This window comes from Plectropomus leopardus, chromosome 13 (assembly GCF_026936395.1).
Source record: "Plectropomus leopardus strain MGB_pleo_1.0 chromosome 13, ASM2693639v1, whole genome shotgun sequence".
Lineage (NCBI taxonomy): Eukaryota > Metazoa > Chordata > Actinopteri > Perciformes > Serranidae > Plectropomus > Plectropomus leopardus.
This window is the reverse complement of record NC_142188.1, coordinates 4,680,577-4,700,387: the sequence shown is the minus strand read 5'-3', so window position 1 is coordinate 4,700,387 and position 19,811 is coordinate 4,680,577. Positions and strand designations below refer to the sequence as shown.

Genomic DNA, 19,811 nt, shown 5'->3' with positions numbered 1-19,811 from the left:
ACTGGAAATCAGTCCATCAAAACAGAAATGAGTAGATAACCTATGAAACTGCTGCTGTTGCTTCTTTGCTGAACATGTTCAGTCCCATTTTAGTGGAACAACAAAATTCTGCGAACTCAAAGTAAAGTTTCCATGAGTTAAGACCCCGAATCCCTACAAGCTCCAGGTAGGAAATTAACTTCAATTTTTATCTGTATTTATTCACGTCTGTGTTACAAAATTTGCAGTCCATTGAAGTCATTCCATTGTGATTCATGTGCTTCACTGTTAATTTCTGCTGTTTACTTTTTTGGCTTCCTCATAATTAGGAGTAGACAGATTATTGACCTGGCTGATTATCGGCTGATATTTATCATTTTGCCAATTATCTGTGCGTATTAAACTCGATCAACACCAGGGAAGCAAGTGTGCAATACATGCAAAGACAGTGTCAGCATGAGAGGAACTTTACTTTGTAAAACCTCACCGAGCCATTTTTAAATATTAATCTTTATTAAATTTTCACAGAACTTTATAAAAAGAAGTTACTAGGAATTTGCTTTATAAAATGTTGAAAGTTTCAGTCTTGATTAAACAGTTGCCAAAGGCCTTTAAACAAAGAAGTTTTGTGCTGGAATTTGTTATATTCCAAATTCTACATTTTGACAGAAATATTTTTCAATTTTATTGGAAATGCATACCGATTATCAGTGTCATTAAGTACTAATAATCTGTATCTGCCCTGAAAATCCAGTATCGGTCGACCCCTATTTAAAATGACTTTGCTGTTATGTTAAAGATCCAGGAGTACTCTGGGTAATTTTGTTTTCTGAATGTCTTAATCTCAGCCAGGTTTGGTGTCCGACCAGCAGATGTCACTACAGCTCTCCTCTGGTTCCTCCACCGCATCACCGTCAAACCGGAGCACCTGTGAGTTTAACTTTTTTCAGTGATTTTACTCAAGAGATCAAAATGCGGCAGAAGACATCAAGCTCATTGCATTAAAGTGCAAGTTAAGTCTGGTCTAACACAAAAACAAAAGTCAGAGTTAATGATGTCCAAGTGCTTTTACTGATAGCAGGAGCCAAATAGTTTGATTCCTCAAAACTTACTCTGATAGTTCATCCCCTTTTACAACCAAGTTTTATTGCTCAAAGTGAAATTCTGCACACGTGTCTTTATTCACTCATCACCTTCAGAGAACAAATACAAGAGCAGATCTCCAGAATGAGAAGCTTTTACAGATTTTACACCTGCTGAAAAGAAAATCTTCAATATCGTCACACATACACAAAACATTCGGTGCATCTAATCCAGACCCAACAACAGTCAGAATTCGTGCATTTAGCATTCATAGTGTCACTTTTTCTTAAAATGCAGACATTTTCATGGATTTAACACCTAAACTATTGCCTTTTTTTTTTTTGTTTTTTTTTGTTTTTACTACATCAACTTAAAGTTTTAATAAGAAAGTACTCAGATAACTTTTAATCCGAGGCGGACGCTTTTCTGTTTCTGTTTGATCATAGCTGTGCAGAACATTTACAGGGCTTCATGTTGAGGTATAAACCGTCACGAGTCCCAGACAACACAAGTACTGTTGAAGCAAACTGATTAATCCAATGCTAATCTGCTCTCCACTCACACCATTTCTCAATCCAAACCTCATCACCAACACAACCATCAGAAGGACACAGGAAGAGCCAGAGCAGCGTCCTTTTCACTGCAACACTTGCTCGTGTAGTCTTATTATAGAAGACCTTTATCTCAGTCTGTGTTAGTGTGTCCTGGGGGACGATTGTTCCACTAGAGCTGTTGGCACACAGACAAGTCAGGAGCGAGGTGTCATCCCATTTAATACCACGCTGATATATTGTTACTTGACTTAGATTGACACGGACATCAGGGCGGACTGTCCGGAGATCTGTCACAGCCGCGGCATGCCTCACGGTCCCATATTGAATTATCAAGGAGGGTGGTTATTTTGGTGTGTCATCCACATGTGTCATAGGAGACACGTGCAGTCAGGACTTCAGCAGGCTTTAATTTCCAAAACTTAGAACATCCTTGTTTGGCTATATATCCATACAGATTGTTTTTTTTTCTTTTTTTCAAACACATATGCATCAGTGTTTTAGTCTCTTCAGACCTCAATATTCAACTAATAAGTGCTTAAAAATTACAGCAGTCAATAGTGAAGACTGTGTACCCCCCCCCCCCCTTTTTTTTTTTGTCGCGTCAAAAGTGCCAGCACACCAAAACTGATTTCCAAGTGCTTAAAGGGAAATTCCACTATTTTTCAACCTGGGTCATATTTTCATATTTTTACTCATAAATATCTCCAGTGCAGATATTTAGCGGACATTAATCAAGAGGCACATCTAAAGGAGCCTCTCACATGTTGAATTTAAGATGAGATGTGAGACCATTGCTTTCCAGCCCTGTTAATAAATGCCAGAACTTCCCTTTAATATTTAAGACATTTACTTGATGATGCTTAACGCTGTGAAATTCTAATATTTTTTTAAAGTGATCTTTCTGCCATTTAGTGATTAAAACATCAAAAGTGATGTAAAAAGACATGTCACATTGTGGATATTTCAAGTGCAAGAAACCACACTGACCACAGCCTGACAGGAAATCTGAAATTAAATTCTAAAACAATAATGTACGTGTGTAAAGAAAAGAATGGGCAGGAGAAAGCCAGGTTAAATTTTATATTCAGTGATTATATCACAAATTTCAGGTCTCTGAAGCCCCTTTGCTCCCGTATAATCTGTTTTGCTCAGCTCTGAGTACACGCTAATTAAATCGGTTGGGTTGTTAAAGCAGCTCTGCTGGTTATTTCTGTGTTCACTCAGCAGCGGCGCTGTACGTCAGCAGTATTAACCACTGGTCATGCCTTGGTTTCAACATTAACAATACTTCACTGTTGACGCACGTTTTTAAAAGCTAAAGCCTACTATAAACACTGACCAAAAGAAGAATGCTGTGCGATCAAATATAAAATTACCTTTTAAAGCATGGATGTGAAATCTCATGAGCCCAGCAGGCACCGGTCCAGGGGCCCAACGGGGCCAGTGAGCCTCCGTATTAAGTGACTTTTATTAATATTTGTCTTGGAAATTCAGAGAGCTCAGTCAAACGCAGGGATGTCTTTTCGTTTTTTGTTTGTTTTTTGTATGTTTTGTTTTGTTTTTTGCTCCTGATTTCAATCTGAGTCTTTTCACATTGATTACTTGATAATACCAAGTCAGATCTGATTCTTTTTTTTGTATTTTTGATCATTTTTTGCCAACATAATAGAGCTGCACCATGCAAACCGAGGTTACAGTAAGCCCACATCAAAGTCTGTAGTATGTTTGACTTTGCTTTAAGAAGATATAACATTCATTACAGGTTTTAACGGTTTCTTATAGGATTGTGTGCATCTATAGGGTTATGTGGGAGTGCTCCTTCATCTCCTAAAACAAAAAAAACTAAAGTTCAGTTGACAACAGCACTAATAGTTAATGTGCAAAATGTTATTCAGAAAGACGTGAAACAACTACAAGCATTCCTGGTCAGGGTGTGGCGGGCGTTTTTACATGTTTGTGCCCAGGGGGTCTATTTTCTTATAATCCAACAATGAAATGCTCTTATAATAACAAAGAGCATAATGTGTTTTTTTTTCCTTTCATTTATGCTGTATATAAAAGTATACAAAAAATTCAAAATATATTGTACTGTTAAAATTATGTCATTACACATTACATACATTTCTTCTTAAACCAGTCCATACTGATGTAAAATGTATAAAAATGTATTTTAAATGAGCGTTTTGGACTTAACATGTTGATTCTAACATAGGTTCACACACTTCATTGTTCTCATGTGGTTCTTTTAAGTTCTCATTCTTAGTGTCGGATTTGGCGCCATCTTGTGTTTGTATTGAGTATTGAGTCTTTACATTAAAAATGTCCAATTTCTCAGGAAGCAGGCCTCTGTTGAAGAGCGCAGACGCCAGGTAGGAGAACAACAGGATGGCTGCCACAGATGACAGCATGCAGATGGTCCTGATTGGAGAGCGCTGGATGTAAACCCCTTTTACCAGAGTGCATCCTGGGAATTTGAGAACAGGTGGTATCCCGAGCAGCGGCTCCCCGCACAACACCCGCAACAGCATGCCCGTCACGCAGCCCAGCACGGCCCCGTAACCGTTGGAGATGCTGAAGAAGAGGACGCAGACGAGCTGCGGCAGCATGAGGGTGTAGGTGAGGTCAGAGCGAAGCATCCAGATCATCAGGACGCTGTTGTCCAGGAAGGTGAGAGACGTACCGGCCAGGCCCACCACCACCACCGAGATCCGGATCACCCACTCGATCTCTCGCTCTGACGCCTGCAGGAAAAACATCAGAATCATTCTTTTTTTGTCTAATTATTTTTTTGTGAAAAACTAGAATTATCGCCTGCCGGTTTTATGCCTCCATGCACCAGTCAAGTTTCACCGTTTACATCCATGTCTGAAATGTGGATGCTTCACATACATCTTCCTCCCGGCAGCACAGAAGATCTATAAAATCAGCACAGCTATGGCTTTGAGCTTGTCAGTAGGAACTGGCTTCCTCATGATGCAGCAGGAGCTACACGAGCTGTTATTGCATCACATAACTCTTCAAAAGTTGAGCAGATAATCTGTAAGTTTTGAATCCATAATTCCTCTGAGAAACTGTGGACTATCAGCTCCCAGAAATCCCTCATATGTGTCTGCTCCCACATAGAAAGAGGTCTTTGTGAAATTCTGTCATAATTAGGCATTAATTTTGATCAGAAACATGTTTCATGAGGTCACAGTGACCTTGACCATTGATCACCAAATCAGGTCATCAGTGAGTTTAAGTGGACATTTGTGCCAAATTTGAAGGAATCCCTCAAGGTGCTCTTGAAACGTTGCGTTGATAAGAAAGCGGCAGATGCGAAATCAAAGTGAAGTCAACCTTCGACCGCCAAAATGTATCAGTCAGTTCATCATAAAGGTTTTCACCAAATTTGAAAATATTAACTCAAGGTGTTCTCGAGATATATACGGGAGTGAGACAGATGATGTCTCAGTGACTTTGACCGTCGACCGCCAAATTCGAATCAGTTCCTCGTTGAGTCTTAAGTGGACGTTTGTGTCAAATTCAAAGAAACTCACTCAAGGTGTTCTTGAGATATTATGTTCACAAGAACAGACGGACCGCCCGAAACACCAGCGTGGAGGCATAAATTGTAGTTAATTCAGGACAATTTGTTAAACTTAAATTAGTGTAAAACTACATTCCATCAGATGAATGTGTTTAATATGGGCTGACGGATGTCTGAAGGGATTAATAAAACTTTCGGTCTCTTTTTCCTCACCAGTGGCCTCAGGATGGTCCTGTAGATGTTAGCGGTGAAGATGGAGGCCGCAGACAGTAAGGCAGAGTCTGTGGATGACATCACGGCGGCGGCCACCGCCCCAATGCCGATGATTGAGATGTATGTTGGAGTAAGGTGCTGCAGGACGATGGGCAGGACGAGTCCGGTCTCATTGCGTGCGAACGGAGATGGAGAACCATAGGAGGTCATGTTCCAGTCTGAGGAACGTGGAAACAGACGGACAAACAGGTGAGCGAGAAGAGAAAGACAAGTTAATCAATGATTCTGCATTATTTCTTTAAAAAAATGTTTAAAATTTAAATGCAACACTTTTGGTTTGACAAATTTATTAGAATTTAGAATGATTCAAAAATATTACCTCCTGCATTGCACAAGCTTTAATGTATGTTTTATTTTAGTTCAGTTATTCTTAATACTTTGCATACATTGACGGATCTGCAGACTAATTAACTAATTAACTGTTTCAGGTCCCTGGTGCTGTTTTTTTCTAGCCAAGGTCAAAAGTAAAGTTTAAAAAAAATCTAAGAAACACATTATAACATTATGTTTTTTTTAATAATCATAACAATATTAATAAATAATGATAATAATAACTGTCTTGTTTTACTGTACCTGTTGATGCAGCCACTGCACCGAGGAGAATGGGAGGGATGCCTAATGTGGGAACGATGAACGCGGCCGCGAAGCAGGTGATCTTGGCTGTAGCCGAGGAAGCAGCTGACAGCGTCCTCTGGTGGAAGTTTTGAAGACCCAAGTTCCCCAAACCCTTGAAGAGATGAAGGACAAACAAAAGACAAAGGAATAAAATGAACTAGAGGTAAAGTTTATCTTCTATTTTTCGTTTATCGTCCAAATGAAAAAGAGAAACTGTACTTCCCTTCTGACTACCATCTTTGTTTGGATTAGAAAAAACTAGGAAACAGCGGGCAAAGTATTTCTTTGATCCGGATAACCAAAAGAGTGTGGAAATCCTTTCATAACTGTGGGAAATAGGACTTTAGGTTTTAGAAAAATATTTTGGCAAAACAAACGTTCAGCTCTTTGACCTAAATATAAAAAAAACACAAGAGGCTCAAACTAGAGCAGCTCAGTCATCCTCACCTCAAAACTTCCACCTTTTGAAGAGCTCTGCTGGGAGAAAAAGTCCCTCTCTGTCCTTCACCCAAACCTTTTATCAGATTTACGTAGCCCGTTTAACACAGTGTCATGATTACCAGCTCACCTCACCATGTTGATGTAGTTATAGAAAACTTAAAGGAACACCTCACAGATTTTCAACCAGCTTTGTGTCATAACAATGTAGGTAGTATGTGTCAATGAACTGCAGTAAACTTCCCTCCGTCTAACCAATGCATAGATCTCCATCCTCCCCCCACATTCAACTACAGGCTGTACTTCTGCATTTTCGTATTGGCTGCAACACACACGGCCACCGCTGATACAAAGAGTATAGAAGCTGATCAAGAGACAGACCCGCCCCCTCTAACCCTCAAAACCTCAGACCAAATCTTATCAAACAATAAAGCAAAGCAGTGCTGATCAAATATTAATATAGATAATGTAACTGCACTGCCTGTTTCTCTCCTCGTGTTTCTGGAAACATATTTTAACGTCCTGTTTAGCTGTAATAGCTGGAGTTTGTGAACAGGAGGTGGGCGTCATACTTTTTCTGCACAGTGAAAACAAAGGTCGAAAAAACAAAAACGGTGAAACTAAGCAGCACTGATCAAATATTTACCCAAATTCTGTGTCTGATTTGCAATTTTCTGGCCTGAAAATGTTTTAGAGACATGTTTTACCTTACTGTTTAACTGTAAATGAGATTGTTTGTTACCAGCCAGTCGCCATTGTGTAGAACGGACTAATTCACATTTTGTCACCTACTAGTGGAAGAGATTATTGGTCTGGTATTGTGCAGTGCATTCTGGTAGTTGTAGGTTTTCTACCTCTTGAGCAAAAGTGTCCCTTTTCTCGGTTTTCTCTGGTCATATAGCAAAAATTTCAAAAGTATTTGCATCTTTCTACTGCAGAGACATCCTTGGCAACTGTTCTTGCCTCAAATTGCTTCAGAAACATGTTTTAACTTACTGTACTACCTTGATACAAGATTGTTTGTTACCAGCCAGCTGCCATTGTGTCAAATTGGGTGAGTTCGCATTATGTCATCTACCAGCAGGAGCATTTTTTGGTCCGTTGTGGCGCAGTGTGTTCTGGTAGTTGTAGGTTTTCTACCTCTTGGGCAAAGAGCAAGCGCCACAGTCATTTTGCTGTTTTCTCTGGTCATGCAGCAAGTATTTGTGTCTTTATACTGCACTGGCAGCCAAGCTTTATTCAAAGACCATCTTCTTTAAGAAAGCTGTGAAAGTCCCAACTACTTCTAATGCAGGAATTCACATTTCTGAAGCCTCCATGAAAAACATGAAACTCAAGAAGAATGTTTATGTAGCACCTGCAGTGCAGTCAACTCCATTGCACAAGACAGATCACCGACTATTGAAGGATATAATCAGAAAAAAAGCATATTTGGATCCTCACCAGTCCGGCCGCAAACTTGATCCACTGCCCACGCTTTAATAAAACAATGAGGCAGAGAACATCCTTGAACTTCACCTTTGACAAACACTGAGTCTTTCATGAGAACCTGTCCAGTCTTACCAGGAGTAGGAAGTTATCAATCCACCTCCAGGCTCTGTCCGCCTCCAGAGAACCGACCCACGGAGGCTGGAAGGTGTAGTTGTAGGCCGTCTCAGTGATGTCCACCACAGCGGGGCCCATCAAAGCGAAGGGGACACACAGCCACTAAGGAGAGACAATGTCCTTCAGCAGATTTTACACTATAAACAAGCTCTTTTGACCGTCAAAAAAAGTATGTAGGCTGGCACGTTTGTTCAACTAGAAAACTTTATGATCACGGGTTGGAAGCTATCAAAGCATGCATAATGCAGAGGTGTGGTACCTGTACAGGTTGCCAGACTTTTTTCAGTGTTCACAAATACTGACAGACACATTCACACCTTTAGTTACCAGTTCACCTGACTGGCATGTGTTTGGACTGGGGAGTGCTAACCACTGAGCCACCGTCGCACCATTTAAGACTTCTGGGAGATGACTTCATCAGGGCCATCAGGGCACACAATGGCTAAACAACAAAGAGCTTTACTCCAAAATAAGATTATTTAAAATGAATCAAACCTTCATTCAAAGCTATTTAATGGCATCAAGTGTAGACATTTAAATTAAATAGCTAAAGCTGCTGACATAAATATAAGCTGGATGATGAAATCAATACCACGCTCATGTCTGTGTGTTAAAATGACACAATATAATGTCTGCTTATAGTGGCCACAAGAAGTGAAAATTAAAGTGACACCACGCCCACTCTCAAAATTCATACATGTAATTCATATGGTCTAAGACAGTCCACAAATATAAGTACATATGAACAACTCTCTCCCAAATCCAAAAACTAGAGTGCTAAAACTCAAATTTATGATGTCATTAAGTATAAAGTCTGGAGCTGCTCGACAGACAATTCATTGGGAAATATGTTATAGACGACACTAAGAACACACGGGCGAATGATCTGAGTACAGGGTTCCCGCGGCTCCTTAAAAAATATGAAAAGGCATTGAATTCATTAATTTGAAAATAAGCCCTTAATTGGTTTTTTTTTTAAAATGATTGGTTTTAAAGTCATCTTTAAAAAGTCATGAGACATGGGAAATAGGATCTTTTAGGAATTTCCAATGATTTTTGCATAATCTCACAATAATTGGTGACTTTTTTTTTTATTTAAATAATTTCATTAATTCCTTTTCTTTAACACATGATGGGAATTCAAGCAGTGAAATCTCACAAGCAGAGTGAGAATCACAAAATTGAAAACCAATCAAAAATGTCTACTATAAACCAAATGGATATCTTTATGGCAAAATAATATGTTCATTGTCTTCCATGTGTTTCACTCTGAAAATGGTTGTTTTATTCAGCATCTGATGTAGATAATCTTAACTTTTTCACTAGACCAAAAAAATGTTTTATATTACAATAAACATTTAGGCAATATGAAATGGTCTTAAACTTAATTCCAAGTGGCATTAAAAAGTCTTTAAAAAGTCTTGGATATAACCTAAGCTGCAGGACCCCTGTGAGTAAATGGGGACATGCTCTATTTTAATACTAAGAGTACTACAATAGAATAAAGCTCATTTGGCGATGAAAAAGAAAACAAACATTATGTCGCTCCATAAAATCAGGCTCTTATTTATTGTCTGTGGAGCAGCTCCAGACTTTATACTCTGTGACATCACAATAAGACTCAGCTCTGTGGTTTCTGGCTTTGAGAGAGCAGCTCATGTTCACAAATACTGAATAAGCTTTTCTGGAAATAACATATTGGAATTCTTAATGTTGGTAGTGTTCCCCTCAAAGGGATAATGCTAAATGCTAAAACCTACCTCAATAATAGGACAAGCAGAGAAGAGTCATTAAGTCGGTGAACTGACTCATAAATTTCACTAATACTAAATATTAGCCACCAAAAGCTACTGGTCAAACGAGACCAAGTAAGACTGCAGCTCTTTTGTAGAAAAGGTTCAATTGTGAGATGGAACGACAGAGTTGTCTTCCAACCATAAGTGAGTCACCACTGGAGTCAGAAAAACGTGCCAAAACATTGTCTGTGTAATTGGGACAGCCGTTTGTTATGCGTGCAACCCACTGCGGGAGATCGATTAAGCAGCCATTAGCAGTTAGCGTCTAACTCAAAGGGGAAGAGCAGCAGCCAAAAATGTCTGCAAATCTGGCAAACAATGAGATTCAGGAGCTTCTTACCCTTCGAGCAGTAGACGACATCAGCCAGCATACAACAGAGACAGTAAATTGTTGTTATTGCGACGTTTTGGCACACTGGAGGCCGTGACTGTTACATGTCACACGCGTCACACCTCTTCAGTGATGCCGGCATGATATCTAAAATCACACAGTAGAGCGCCATGATGCTGTGGTTGTTTGGTTCTGCATAAAAATGCAATGGCACTGCAAAGACGGATCTTAGTAGCGGCTGTACAGCGCGATCTGTGTAAATAGTGTCAAGCTTTTGTTATGGGGACAATTAGGCTAACTTAGCATAAAGACTATATGTAAAAAGCTAGTGTGGCTCTTTCCAAAGTTAAAAAACACCCCTACCAACACCTCTAAAGCTCACTAATTAACACCTTTCTTGTTTTACTGCTCTTCCTGCAGTTTCTTCCCTTTTTTCCCCCCGTTACAGGGGTTCTTTTTCGGGAGTTTTTCCGTGGGTGATGTGAGGGTCTACGGGCAGAGGGATGTCGTACACTGTAAAGCCCTCTGAGGCAAACCATGTTTTGTAATAATGGGCTCTATAAATAAAATTGACTTGACTTGACTTTTTTCTGTACACAAATAGAAATTTAGAAAAGACAAATTGTGGTTTGACAGAAACTTGAAACTATTCTTTGGTGAACAACAGCTGGCCTGTGAAGGTGTGATGCATCCAGCAGAGACACATGTGCTCTCAGGCCACATTTAAACGAGAAAAGCCCCACCAAAAACTGAAAAGTCTTTCCTTTGAGTTTCCAGAAAAATCTGCGTTCATATGATAACATTTTGAAAATGATCCTCGTGTACACGGATCTGCAAAAACCACTGAAAACGCTGTAGTATGTATGCCAGGCCAGTAGTCTGCCATTGTTGTTATTGTTGTCTTCCTACTTGCCAGTTTATACGGAGACAGAAGGGGTGGCGTTTTCCAAAAATTACACTTTGGAACCCGTTTTCAAAAGTTTGTGTTTTCAGGTCCTCAGAATGCCATTATCGTGTAGATGAAAGGCCAAATCGCAGCAAGAGCCGTTTCAGGTTAAACGTCCAGACAGATCCACCTCTCGCTCCTTCACAGTTCCACCGTTTCAACCAAATATGGTCACCTCTGACTTCAAAAATGCCAAACTCACGGCTACAAAACGGGAGTCCACAAACCAATTGGGAAAGTTCCGGTAGCTCCATCCACTATTTCCATAAACAACATATTAATTACTGAGTTGTATAGGTCTTGGTAGTGCGACTTTGAACTTAAAACAGCCAGAATAGCTGTTTTTCCTTAATGTCCAGCCCTTATACTAAGCTTGGCTAACATCCTCCTGGCTGTTTCGGGGTTAACACACAGACATTAGAGTGGTATCAATATTTCCATCTAATCCTCATAAAGAGAGCAAATCAAATAAGCACATGTCCTTAAACTGTTGAACTATTCCTCTAATGATTTTTTTTTCAATCCATGACCTGCAGGGCAGCCAGGGAATCCATTAGTATGCAGGAAAAGCAATGACTCACCAAACTGATGAAAATGAGGATGAGCTGTATGATGTCTGTGTAGGCCACAGAGTAGAGACCTCCCATCAGGGTGTAGGTGATGGCCACAGCAGCAGAGATCCAGATGCTCACAGTGTAGGACAAATTCAGGATCACACTCATGGTTACACCTGTTAAATGCACACACATTAGTGTTTTGCACACCCTGCATACCCCCCCTCCTCAACATTTCAGATACTTGTGAGGAGGTGAAATCCTAATGTTACCCATTACAGCCGTGTTGCAGTAAAACACCAAATCTCTCAGTGGTTAAAGGTCCAACGTGTAGGATTTAGTGGGACATATTGGCTGAAGTGGAATATAATATAATAAGAATGTGTTCTTAATGATATAATCACCTGAATAAAGTAAACATTGTGTTTTTGCTACCTTAGAATGAGCCGTTTATATGAACAAAGGGAGCGGGTCCGTGTTGACAGAGATCACCTTGTTGCACAGCCATGTTTCTACTGTAGCTCAGAACGGACAAACCAAACGCTGGCTCCAGAAAAGACCATTCACGTTTCGCTTTTTTTTTTTTTTTTGCAAACAGCAAAAAACCCCACATTTTTTAAGGTAAAATTGCTTTACTCAGTGTTTTTACCAGTTTAATCACCTGGTCTGTTTGTTTTAAGAGCAAGAGACCTTTACGGATAAATCTGCTCCCGCTGAAAACCTCCTGAATGTCTTGATCTTGAGTCATCGACAAAAAAAGCTCAGCACTCATTAGCAGATTTAAGTTGAGCTGCCCCTCTCCACCATGCCAAACAGCATTGAAGAAACACTGATTTGTAACTTGAAACTGTTTGTTTCAGTGTTTTTACCAGTTTAATCACCTGGTCCATTAATTTGGAAAAAAAAGAGACTTCTGCAGATAATTCGGCTCCTGATAAACACCTCTCAAACAATGAACACTGACGAAATTCTAACATGCATGCCTACTATACGGGATCATACACAGAATCCAGAAATGAGCTCCCATTCATTCTATAGTGATTTGCTGCTCAAAGCATGCTGGGATACCAGTGATGCGGACCAAGCTGGTGGTGCAATGAGAGGACGTGACTATTTGAACATTTTAAACAGTGCAGCCACAAGTGAGTGGTGGTGCAGGCTCCATGCAAGCTTTTGTGAATTTGTTGCATATAGTGGGCTTTTCAGCCGGTTGCAATCTGCGATCCTCACTGCAAGATGCCATTAAATCCCCACAAATCTTACACACGGTTTCTTTAAATAACGTTGACATGTCACCTAGATTTATTTTGAACCTTACAATATGATGAAATAAACTATAACTCTACAGTGTATAATCTATTTTCTTTAGAACTTAGACATGTTTTAACCAGAAGGACGCTCAATCCAAAAATAAACACTTAAAACATGCTTTCTTATTTAGAGTATTGGACACTCAAACACCAACTAACTCCTGTTTACAGGTGCATTAGTTTTGTTTTTTGAGGTGGAGTGAGAACACAAAAGAAATCATCAGCTGCAGTTTACCAGGATGGGTGATACAGGATTTGGTTGCAATATCTAATCCTTATTTAAATAGTTTGCCAAGGGAAGGTTTGCATGAAACTTGTGTTGTTTTTATCAGTGGCATTAAAAAATCAAACAGGGTCACACCTTTACACCTGGCATAGTTTCTTTATCAGTTCATCTGAAGTGGTGAATGCAGCACGTGATTTAGGTTGTTTAACCTTCAGCAGAAATCTGCCATGTCAATTATAATGTTTAATCATATTTAGGCGTGTTACAACCATCCTTACCGGAGTGAAAAACATCAACAGAAATGAATGCAGCAGACGCAGGAGATTAACAATCCTTAAATTATTAAGTAGTGGTGTGAAGTTAGATGGTTTTGAATATTTATTTACAATTACTTAGCAGATATTATGCATAAACTGATGTTTTTGACAAGGATCATTTAAATGTGACTTGATGTGTTGCAACAACAAAAAAAAAAAAGAGAAGATAGATCAAATCTAGGAGCCAGTAGCAATTCTTTATCTCAATACTTGATTATCATAATGCACCTGCGGTTACTGGTTTGATTTAAGGTCTTGCTCCCTTGATGTAGTTATTTCAGACCAACTGTACAATTAGACAAAGGCTTGTGTTTCACTCAACACCTCAGCAAAGAGCTGCGATCAACAGCTGCTCCGCTGCCAGGGTCAACATACGAGTATCAAATGCATCACACCCACACATTCTTACCTAATCCTATGAGTGTTCCTGTTACCCACATAATCTCAGATACGAGTGAGGCCAGAGACAGAGCGGCCGTCGGTACTTTTCCATATTTGATCTGGAAAGGATCCATCATGGTCACATACTTATTGTTTCTCATCGGCTCGGCGAAGAACAGGCCACCTCGATGACAGAACAGAGAAACACAGAGATTTAGATTTATTGGCTGACGGTTACTTGTCATTTAAATGTATAATATTGCCGACATTCAGCTTAAGATTTATAAAAAAAAGTATAAGAATACTTAACCAGATTTTTAGCAAAACACTTGAATTATATTTCTTGTTCAAATGTTCCTAATATTCACCGTAAAATTCCTGTAAAAGTACTTTTAGCTTTTTTAACAGGAAACTCATGATGCATCTGGTCTCATTCTCACTTTTGAAGGTAGCTAAATTTATGTGAATGTGTGTGATTTTCTGTGTGAAACGGTGCCTGTGCTCTTTAGCCCTGAATGTAAATGTTTTATTTCCTAAAGCATAAAAAACCACATAACCCAGACTACCAGACAAACCTTTTGAATCAATCACAGTTAACGTGTAGCCACACTGATTTCAGCGTACATTCATCAGGGATTAAGAGGATAAATTTTTCTTTTCTCATGTGACTTTCATGTGGAAGAGGAATGTTGTTTTTCTCTGCTAATCTCCAGACATAAGGGAAGTTGTGTTAGCCTGTTGTTGATCAAAAGATATGACAAAATCTAAATGTTGTCATATTCAAGAGGGAAAAGAATCCATCCTCTCGTATAGTTACTGCACACTAGACTGCACTGCTCTGTGCTGCATTTCAGGAGTTGATTTACGATGAAGTGCTGTGATTTATTGTTTTGGGAAAACCAATTCCTCCTAACCTGCCTTGTCTACTTCAGTGAGTGATTTCCTACATTTCCCCAGGGGGCTTTTAGCAGTTTCCAGTGGAAAGGAATCCATATACAATAAACATTAAGTAGTGATAGTGCAGTTCAGACTTCCCTCTGAAAGTACAAAGATGCCTAAATAGTCAAATAATAAAAACAGATGAAGAAAACTAAGTTTTTTCCATGTAGTACAACCAAAATGTAAAAATGCGCACTTTAATTACTGATTTCTGGAACTAAAGACCAGTATCCAGTCAACCTTAGCTTTATTTGAAGGTGAAGTCTAACATTGTAGAGCTGGACAAGCTGAGTGCAGAGAATAAACTCAACATAGCGTTAGGTTGTAAATGCCTTCCAATTACTAAAACAACTCATATGGGTGTAATGTTATCTGCTGCTTCTATATTTAAAGGGATACTTCGCTGATTTTATTTACTACCCACATTGTATCACAGCAATGTGGGTAGTGTGAACTGTGGTGAACTTCCCTCCATCTAACCAGTGCCCACGTATGCTTACTGCACCTCGCCAAACTTCGCAGGATGACGCAATTTGATGCAAAACACGTCATCCGCCAGAATTTAGAATTTAGATGATGTTTTTCTGTGGGCCAACGGGGAAGTTAGCATCGCCCCAGTTGGGGTTTTATTTTAATGATCGCCGATAAAATTAATTAATGAAAAAGTGTGCGTATTACACTCGGCCAACACCAGGGAAGGCTGACTGCAACACATGCAAAGACGTCAAGTCAATTTTATTTAAAAAGCCCATTATCATAAATTTCAATTTGCCTCAGAGGGCTTTACAGCAAACGACATCCCTCTGTCCTCAGACGCTCACAGACTCAGACTACGGAAAACTCCCCAAAAAAACCCTATAATGGGGAGGGGTGGGAGTTTGTTGTATTCCAAATTCTAAAAAAATAAGAGTTCCCTGTGGTTTTACAAAGTAAAAGCTCCTTCCATCCTAACATTTTCTTCTAATCAGAAAAATACCAAATATCGGCTCCATTTATCAGCCAGGCCGATATTCTGTATGCCCCTGTCACCCAGCAGCAGAAGCATTTATTGTTCTGCTTTGGCACAGTGCATTCTGGTAGTTGTAGGTTTTCTGTCTCTTGAGCAAAAGCATCCTTTTTCTTCTCTGTTTTCTCTGGTAATTTAGCACCAATTTCAAAAGTATTTGTGTCTTTCCACTGCAGAGACATCCTAGTTTTTATCAAAAGTCCACCTTTACAGCAGTGAAATACCTCTTTAGGATAGATGTAAGCTCCTTGGTTAAAGAGAAAAAAAGATATTTTTATACAGTCGTGACTCGTCTTGGTCTTGTGAGGGTTTTTTTTAAAACTCAGACTTTTGTGGCTCTTTATCTCCGGCCTCACAATTGCCCACGCCAGTCTTTAGTTTTGACTGAGTCACGTTTTTTTTTCTTTTTTTAGCCTTTCTTGCCAAGGGTCACTGGCTGCTGCTCAACTCGAGAGGCCACTCTGCAGCTGTCAGTTCCCCGCAGAGACGAAATTCACTCTCATTTACAAGTGAAGGTGATGCTTATGTTTCATATTATGTCGTTACCGTGTTACGAGCAAGCATCCTCGTTTTAGGTGTGAAGCTGTATGCACAAATATGTGGAAAGATTTCTTACTTTAATAGTGACCTTGTAACATAATGCCGTATAACTGTATATTTTTCTCATTATTTAAGCACATAATGCTACATTTCTGCAAATGTTTGATGTTTCTGCCACATTTTAGACATTTTTTTTTTATCCAAAGGATTGTACTGAGGGACTGTTTTTGAGGTTTTTTTGGACTTGACCCCCATTTGAAAGCAACTGAAGTGGTCCTGATTACAGATAAGACATTAAAACATGATCACAAGAAGTCATTTGTCAGAAAATGTTAACCATGGGTCATTTTAATCATTTTAAACAACGACAGAGGCTGTTGTTTTTGTAATGAGGTCAGTCTACCCTCAGGACGGACTTTACATTTTTACCCGGCTACTGATAAGGATCCAAGAATAACAAAGTCCATTTTTCATCCATCCAGTGTGGTGTGTAATGAGCATTACAGCCTCGTGGGGCCACTGTACAAAATCAAACTGCTGACCCTGAACTGCCCAGCTCTCTCTACCTGTTACTGTTACAGGACTTTAAAAGGAAACCGAAACCTTACCAATGATGAAACACATGGTTGCTGCAATTGGCATCACGGCCCAGATCAGTCCCATGGAGGGGTTGTAGACTGCCTCTGCTGTGCCCACAATGAAGCCACCTCCAACCCAAGTAGCTGTTTACACACAAACAGATTCACATATGGGCAGGGGACAGATGCAAGACGGTTGGCAGGTGCTCAATCTGCACATGCCAGTAACCTGAGAACAGGAACCAGGCTGTCTAATGTAACTTTAATAGGAGATCAAATTTGTATTTACTGTAAATTTAATGGCCAATTACTTTAAAACAAAGAAAGTTGTCCCATCGTGCGGGCTGGAACAAGGGATTTGGGCTGAGAGTCATTATTATACAATATGTGAGAAGTGGGCATGCAGAAGGGTGAAGTAGAATTTAAAAAAAATTAATAAATCACTGACTCATTTCCTGCTTTATTCTACATTCAGCGCTTTTAAACCACATTAACGGATTTTTTTTCCATTTCCTGTTTTAGCCCATTTCTTTTGTTCAACCATCTGCCGGTTAAAATACAGATTTATATAATTTCTGGTCGCCTTAAAAGTATAATCCGTTAGGATTCATAATTCAGACGTCGATGTTATAAAAAAAAAATGTGAAAGTGCGTCGGATGCAATTGTACATTTTGTTTTTTTCTATTTTTGGCAAATACGGACTCAACGTGAGAAATCGATTCCATGATGAAAATAAAGCTCGCATGCGCACACAGACAAATTGTCGAAATTAATGAGGTCGTGTATCTTTTTAAAAAAAATAAATAAAGGGCACAATGACTCCCTGATGTCGCCTGTTTTACCGCAGATACTCGCCTGTCATGGTGAAGATGCCGACCACCAGGTTGATGCCCCGGTTACCCAGCAAAGCCATCTCCGTCTTATTCCCCTGGCCCTTCTTGGCTTCCTTTTTGGACTTGAAAGAAGCCCAGATGCCGATCCCGAGGACCAGCAGGTAGAAGAACATCATAACGGCCACGCCGGGGATGTTGAGGGCCATGATGAGGCTGCAGGATTCCGACTGAAGGACCGAAGTGTCTGCCGGGCAGCCTGGATGATACAACACATCCCTCCCTGCTGCTACATGAGCAGAGTCATGGAGGAATTATTGCTCTGAAGCGCAGTGGAGGCGCCGGGAACTGCAGCCGCAGCAGTCAACCGTCAAGGTGAAACACATCCGTGCACCAGCATATTGTACATTTATGTAATTTGCTGCAGCAAAACACACAAAGGGAATATGCACTTGGAGATTTTAATGCAATTAATTTCGATACTATATATGACTGATATTTTTTTCAGCTGTGTCATTTAGTTTATGTACTCACACTTTAGCTTAAACACGTTTTTAATTTATTGGAGTCTGCCCTTCACGTGCACGATTCAAAAAGCCTTCTCATGCACGAGGGAATCATAGGAACCATACAGCATGTAATAAAGCAACACTGATTGTTATTTTATATCTCATTTTATTATATTTTGGTGATATCACCCAACTTGTCCTACTGATGCTGCTTCACATTAAAAGCATTAATCTGGCGCACCACGGGGGGGCTTTTATTGTGAAGCAGATACCGGAAACACTATTTTTTCCATCAAGGTTACTGCTGAAAGTGACCGCTCATCTTCCAGCTCTGTCAAAATGTATTTATAAAGCACATTTAAATAAAAAAACAACAATTGGTGAAAATGCTATACAATCCCCCATTTTTTTAATTATAAAAACAACACAGAAAAATACAGAAATGTAATAATAATAATAATAATAATAACAATAATAAAACACAGACAATAGCAATAAAATGATAATAATAATATTGCAGGAAAGAAGACTGAATAAACAATGTAGTGGAAACACAAAGACCAGTTTAAATGACAAAAAGATAATTATATATAAAAGCAACACACACAGTGAGTTAAAAGCGAGAGAATAAAAATGAGTTATTCTTGTCTTTATTGTGAATTTAATGTTACTGGATATATCATACTTACCACTTGTTAAAAAAACATAATAAACAAAGTTACAAAAAACACATACGGCCGTTGCTGTTAAATTATACAAAAAAGACTGTTAATCAAAGTTTTATCCATAAAACACCAGTCATTTTTTGATGATTTATTGCAAGAAAATAATAATTATGTACAAAGCAGCAACAGTCTTAAAACTGTCTTCACTCAAGGATCATTTACTACCTTTTTATGGAACTTTCAGCAGCATGTAGGCTAATGGTCTTAATCAGCAGATGGAGTTTGCTCAGTAGGCGAGATCATGTTTAAGGCAGAGTGTCCCTGTGTCCCTAAGCTATACAGCCACGTGCTATCAAGTAGCCAGGATCCAAATAGCCTATGTCACACTGGGACAACTGAGCAAAATACCTCCTCTAATGAGGCGCAGTTAAAAGTGTTGGAGAAAGAAGTAAATATTTATCTGTTGTTGTTTTCAGTCAAAGCAATAATTTTAAATTTAACAAGGGGTGGGCATATAAGAAGAGCAGATAAATGTACACTCATAGAAAAAAATAGCTACAAAAATATATATATAAAGGCTACATGTATATATGTAAATGTAGGTTTTAAGGAAAGACTGAGTGTCAATGAAATACAGAAAACAAGAAACATTTATAAGTGGAAAGAAAAAGGTAGGACAATAACAATTTGTCCTCTTGTCTCCAATTAATGTGACCCATTAATAAATAATTTCCGCTATTACCATTTAACATAACAGTCATGCCCACTTTTTAACAACTTAACAACTTTCATCACGTCTAGTGAGA

At 39.2% G+C, this 19,811-nt stretch overlaps 2 protein-coding genes across 4 annotated transcripts in view; one reads left to right on the top strand and one right to left on the bottom strand.

The window, feature by feature from the left end:
- Positions 1-1,027: 1,027 nt before the first annotated feature.
- On the bottom strand, positions 1,028-18,126 carry LOC121954374 (high-affinity choline transporter 1-like). Its single transcript, XM_042501830.2, has 8 exons — positions 17,857-18,126; positions 17,031-17,144; positions 13,966-14,121; positions 11,731-11,879; positions 8,035-8,178; positions 5,992-6,145; positions 5,359-5,576; positions 1,028-4,357 (listed from the first exon to the last, which is right to left on the bottom strand). Exons 1-8 carry the CDS (start codon positions 18,038-18,040, stop codon positions 3,806-3,808), a joined length of 1,671 nt encoding a protein of 556 aa, XP_042357764.1. The 5' UTR covers positions 18,041-18,126; the 3' UTR covers positions 1,028-3,805.
- Positions 17,901-19,811, top strand: part of LOC121954821 (uncharacterized) — a 53,413-nt gene continuing 51,502 nt past the window's right edge. Inside the window, exon 1 of one of the 3 annotated variants that reach the window (XM_088086544.1) lies at positions 17,901-18,206. The gene's annotated coding sequence lies outside the window, so the exon portion shown is untranslated. The remainder of the gene's footprint in view (positions 18,207-19,811) is intronic. The other 2 variants (XR_015778422.1, XR_015778420.1) reach the window with 2 other exon arrangements.